The 5,000-nt window shown below is 38.2% G+C and overlaps 1 protein-coding gene and 1 long non-coding RNA gene across 2 annotated transcripts in view; both read right to left on the bottom strand.

The window, feature by feature from the left end:
• Nucleotides 1-718, bottom strand: part of LOC147471881 (uncharacterized) — a 1,639-nt gene extending 921 nt beyond the window's left edge. The window contains exon 1 of the long non-coding RNA XR_015190885.1: nt 662-718. This is a non-coding gene — a long non-coding RNA (uncharacterized LOC147471881). The remainder of the gene's footprint in view (nt 1-661) is intronic.
• Nucleotides 719-1,095: 377 nt separating this feature from the next.
• The window catches only part of LOC147471882 (uncharacterized), an 18,271-nt gene continuing 14,366 nt past the window's right edge, over nt 1,096-5,000 (bottom strand). Inside the window, exon 4 of the mRNA XM_086535472.1 lies at nt 1,096-1,209. Within this exon, the coding sequence (XP_086391598.1) occupies nt 1,118-1,209 (92 nt within the window). The 3' untranslated portion in view covers nt 1,096-1,117. The remainder of the gene's footprint in view (nt 1,210-5,000) is intronic.

Here is a 5,000-nt window from a genome sequence, read left to right on the forward strand (position 1 = left end):
AAAACAATGACAAAAGACAAAAATAAAACGTGAACTACAGTTCGTACAAACAAATCTATCTATCTATCTATCTATCTATATAAAATATCTATAATAAATATAATATATATATCTGTATATATATAAAGTCTGTTGCCTAATCTATCAAATTCCCTCTCTAATGACTAACACAGAACTTAGATCGAATGGGCGCGAATCCTTACTCGCAAGTGGGTCGTGTCCATGAACGGAGATGGTTAGGGCGGAGCTTGGACTGGGCTGTCAACCCCCCATCCGCAACAAAAAAATAAAACAGCAACAACAATAACAAAAGACCCAAAAAAAATCAAAAAAGAAAAAAAAACATATGGACAAAAGACAAAAACAACAAAAGACAAAAAAAAAAACAATAAACAAAAGACAAAAATAAAACACAACAAAACAATAACATAAGAGTCAAAAACAAAAAAAAAAGACAAAAAAAAAACAATGACAAAAGACAAAAATAAAACGTGAACTACAGTTCGTACAAACAAATCTATCTATCTATCTATCTATCTATATATATATATATATATATATATATATATATATATATATATATATATATTCAGTTGCTATCTATCAATTCTCTCTAAGTGACTGACACATGAACTTAGACGAATGGGCGGCGTATCCTTACTTCGGCAAGTGGGCGTGTCCTTGTGACGGAGATGGTTAGGGCGGAGCTTGGACTGGCAAAATAAAAAATAAAACAACAACAACAATAACAAAAGACAAAAAAAAATCAAAAGAAAAAAAAAACAATGACAAAAGACAAAAACAACAAAAGACAAAAAAAAAACAATAACAAAAGAAAAAATAAAACAACAACAACAATAACAAAAGACAAAAAAAAAATCAAAAGACAAAAAAAAAACAATGACAAAAGACAAAAATAAAACGTGAACTACAGTTCGTACAAACAAATCTATCTATCTATCTATCTATCTATATATATATATATATATATATATATATATATATATTTATTTATTTATTCAAGTTGCTAATATTTCATTTCTCTCTAAGTGATGGACACATGAACTTAGACGAAAATGGGCGGCGTATCCTTACTTCGGCAAGTGGGGCGTTCTGTCTAGTGACGGAGATGGTTAGGGCGGGATTGGATGGCTGTCAACCGCCCCATCGCCTGTAAGACCCAAGCATCGCTTGCTTCCAACCTCTTTGCTGGGAAGGAGACTTAAAAACGGAACAATAAGAATGGATGCAGAGAGAGAGCTATAGATGATAGATAAAGGATAAATAGATTGATAGATAGGTAGATTGATAGATAGATAGATTGATAGATAGATAGATAGATAGATAGAGAGAGAGAGAGAGATAGATTGATAGATAGATAGATAGATAGATAGATGGAAGGATAGATAGATAGAGAGAGATATAGATAGATAGATAGATTGATAGATATATTGATAGATAGATAGATAGATAGATTGATAGATAGATAGATAGATAGATAGATAGATAGATAGATAGATAGATAGATAGATAGATAGAGATAGATAGATAGATAGATAGATAGATAGAGAGAGAGAGAGAGAGAGAGAGAGAGAGAGAGAGAGAGAGAGAGAGAGAGAGAGAGAGAGAGAGAGAGAGAGAGAGAGAGAGAGAGAGAGAGAGAAATAGATGCATAGACAGATTGGTAGATATGTGCATATATGTAGAGACCTACATAGACAGATTGATATAGAAGGAGAGAGGGAGATAAATAGATAGATAGAGATAGAAAGATAGAGGGAAATAGGAGATTGAGGGAGATAGATAAATAGAGATAGAAAGATAGAGGGAGATAGAGGAAGACAGATCAGATATATAAATAGCTAGATAGAGGAGAGGAGTAATATAACCTTCTTGACATTAGAATGTAATCCTGAAGCAAATACGGCAGTCATCCTTACTCTCAATGTCGCGCATATCTGAGATACTGAAATTTAGTGTACCCCCTCTGTGAAACCTGCTCTATCCCAACCTCTTATGCTGGGAAGGAGACTAAAAAACGGACAATAAGAAGGAGGCAGAGAGAGAGATATAGATTGATAAAGATAGAATGGATTAAATAGATTGATAGATAGGTTAGATAGATAGATAATAGATTGACGAGAGATAGATAGAAAGAGAGAGAAGAGAGAGAGAAGATAGATTGATAGACTTAATAGATAATCTATAGATGGAAGGATATAGTAGATAGAGAGAGAGTCTAGATTTGCATAGATAGATTGATAGATATATGATATATAGAAGAAAGATAGAATGATAGATAGATAGATAGATTCGATAGAATCGAAATTTGTAAGAAATATAGATAGATAGATAGATAGATAGATAGAGGTTAATAGATAGAACATCGATAGAAAGAGAGAATATAAGAGAGAGATAGAAGAAGAAGACGAGAGAAGAGAGAAGAGAGAGGCAGAGAAGAAAGAGAGAGAGTAGAGAAATAATGCCTAGACAGTTTGGTAGAAATGTGCATATAGACTAGACCTACATAGACAGATTGATATAGAAGGAGAGAGGAGGAATAAATAGATAGATAGAGATAGAAAGATAGAGGGAAATAGGAGATTGAGGGAGATAGATAAATAGAGATAGAAAGATAGAGGGAGATAGAGGAAGACAGATAGATAGATAAATAGATAGATAGAGAGAGAGAGATAATATAAACCTTCTGGAGACAATAAATGAAAATACCAGAAGCAAATACGGCATCATCCTACTCTCAAATGTCGCTCATTATCTGTGAAACTAAATTTTAATTTTACACAACATTCCGTGCTCTATCATACAATCTCTCCTTCTCCTTTCACTCCCCTATGCTGGGAAGGAGAATAAAAACGGACAATAAGAATGGAGGCAGAGAGAGAGATATAGATTGATAGATAGATGGATAAATAGATTGATAGATAGGTAGATTGATAGATAGATAGATTGATAGATAGATAGATAGATAGATAGAGAGAGAGAGAGAGATAGATTGATAGATAGATAGATAGATAGATAGATGGAAGGATAGATAGATAGAGAGAGATATAGATAGATAGATAGATTGGATTAGGATATATGGATAGATAGATAGCTAGATAGATGATAGAAGATAGATGATAGATATGATAGATAGAGAGATAGATGATAGTTAGATAGATAGAGATAGATTGATTGATAGATAGAAAGATAGAGAGAGAGTGAGAGAGAGAGAGAGAGAGAGAGAGAGAGAAGGAGAGAGAGAGAGATAGGAAGAGAGAGAAGAGGAGAGAGAGGAGAGTGAGAGGAGAGAGAGAAATAGATGCATAGACAGATTGGTAGATATGTGCATATATGTAGAGACCTACATAGACAGATTGATATAGAAGGAGAGAGGGAGATAAATAGATAGATAGAGATAGAAAGATAGAGGGAAATAGGAGATTGAGGGAGATAGATAAATAGAGATAGAAAGATAGAGGGAGATAGAGGAAGACAGATAGATAGATAAATAGATAGATAGAGAGAGAGAGATAATATAAACCTTCTTGACAATAGAATGATAATACTGAAGCAAATACGGCAGTCATCCTTTACTCTCAAATGTCGCTCATTATCTGAGATACTGAAATTAGTTTACACAAACTCAGCCTGATGCAACCCAAGCTGGCCGACTCGGAAATGCCTAAATCGCTGCTGGGATAGGAGATAAAAACGAGGACTATTTGAATGGAGGCAGACTGTGAGAGAGAGAGAGAGACATGGATAGATAGTCTTGGATCGTAAATAGATGGTTAGTGAGGTTGACTTGAAGAGAGAGTTAGAGTGAGTCGTGTAAGTAGATTGAGTGTGTAGATGAGAGGCGAGCAGAGTGAGTAATAGTGGGAGAGAGAGATAGTGCAGATGCACGAGTTGGAAGGTTAGTGTGAGAGAGATGTGAGTGTTTGTTAGTGTGTGTGAGTGGAGATTGTGAGAGAGATTGTGTGATATGAGGGAGTGTGAGAGCAGTTAGATAGATCAGAGTTGATAAGATAGATAGATTGATTGAGAGTTAGAGTGTTTGAGTCAGTGGAGGTAGAAGAGAGTTGTGTGAGAGAGTGTGAGGAGTGTGGACGACGACGGAGAAAGAGTGTTAATCAGGGGAAGAGGTAAAGATGAGAGTTAGAATGGACTGAATAGAGCGACGTATAAGGAGTGATAGGTAATCGCATTTGCGAGGCTAGTTGGACTTGGGTCGTAGACAGAGGGTGAGACGAGGTTAGTGAACAGGAAGAGGAGACCGCCCTCACGGAGATCGTGCGTTTATAATCAAGGAATCCCCCACCTCCCAACCGTGAGGGAGCGCTAAGATGAAAAAAAGGATACTGAGCTGAAGACACACACAACGAGTTAGTGCGCTACATCGTGGAAGAGAGTAGAAACCCGAGACAAGTTGAGGTGAACCTAGTTCGACAGACGACTGCCCCTGAGAATCGGCGCTCGGGAGAGGTATGGTCCGCAGATAGGAATGTATACCCCCCGAGAAGAGCCTCCTTCCCCTCAAACATCCTGCGTCCCGGGGGGTTCTTATCGCTACTCAGCGTAGGTTCCAGTTGTAATAATGGTTTCGTAAGAGTTGGGTATGATAGTCGAGTCAGACTAGGCGGATTTCGACAGAAAGGGAGAGATCGAATAGTATTGAGGATCAGTGAAGACAATAGCTAAAGGCTGGGGAACTGGCCGCTGGCGCGGGTGAGAGTAGGGCAGTGAGGGGCCACTGGAAGGGGGACTTGAAGGGGCTAAGATGTGGGCAGGAGGGAGGCGGTTAGAAGTGGTGGTCGGCGTGCATCGACCGACGTGCCCGCAGTATGCTCCTACTCTCCCTTCCACCCCCCCACTATGCATCGGGTGCCTGCTGTTGCAGCGCTGGGGCTGGCGGTCGCGGTCGGCACGTGCCGGCAGGGAGAGAGGGGGTTAAGATAGGGCGGGGAAGAGATAGGCGGCAATGCGACAGCTCTGAC

This window comes from Penaeus japonicus, unplaced genomic scaffold (genome assembly GCF_977035675.1).
Source record: "Penaeus japonicus unplaced genomic scaffold, GWHDUDI00000001_assembly GWHDUDI00000004, whole genome shotgun sequence".
Classification (NCBI taxonomy): domain Eukaryota; kingdom Metazoa; phylum Arthropoda; class Malacostraca; order Decapoda; family Penaeidae; genus Penaeus; species Penaeus japonicus.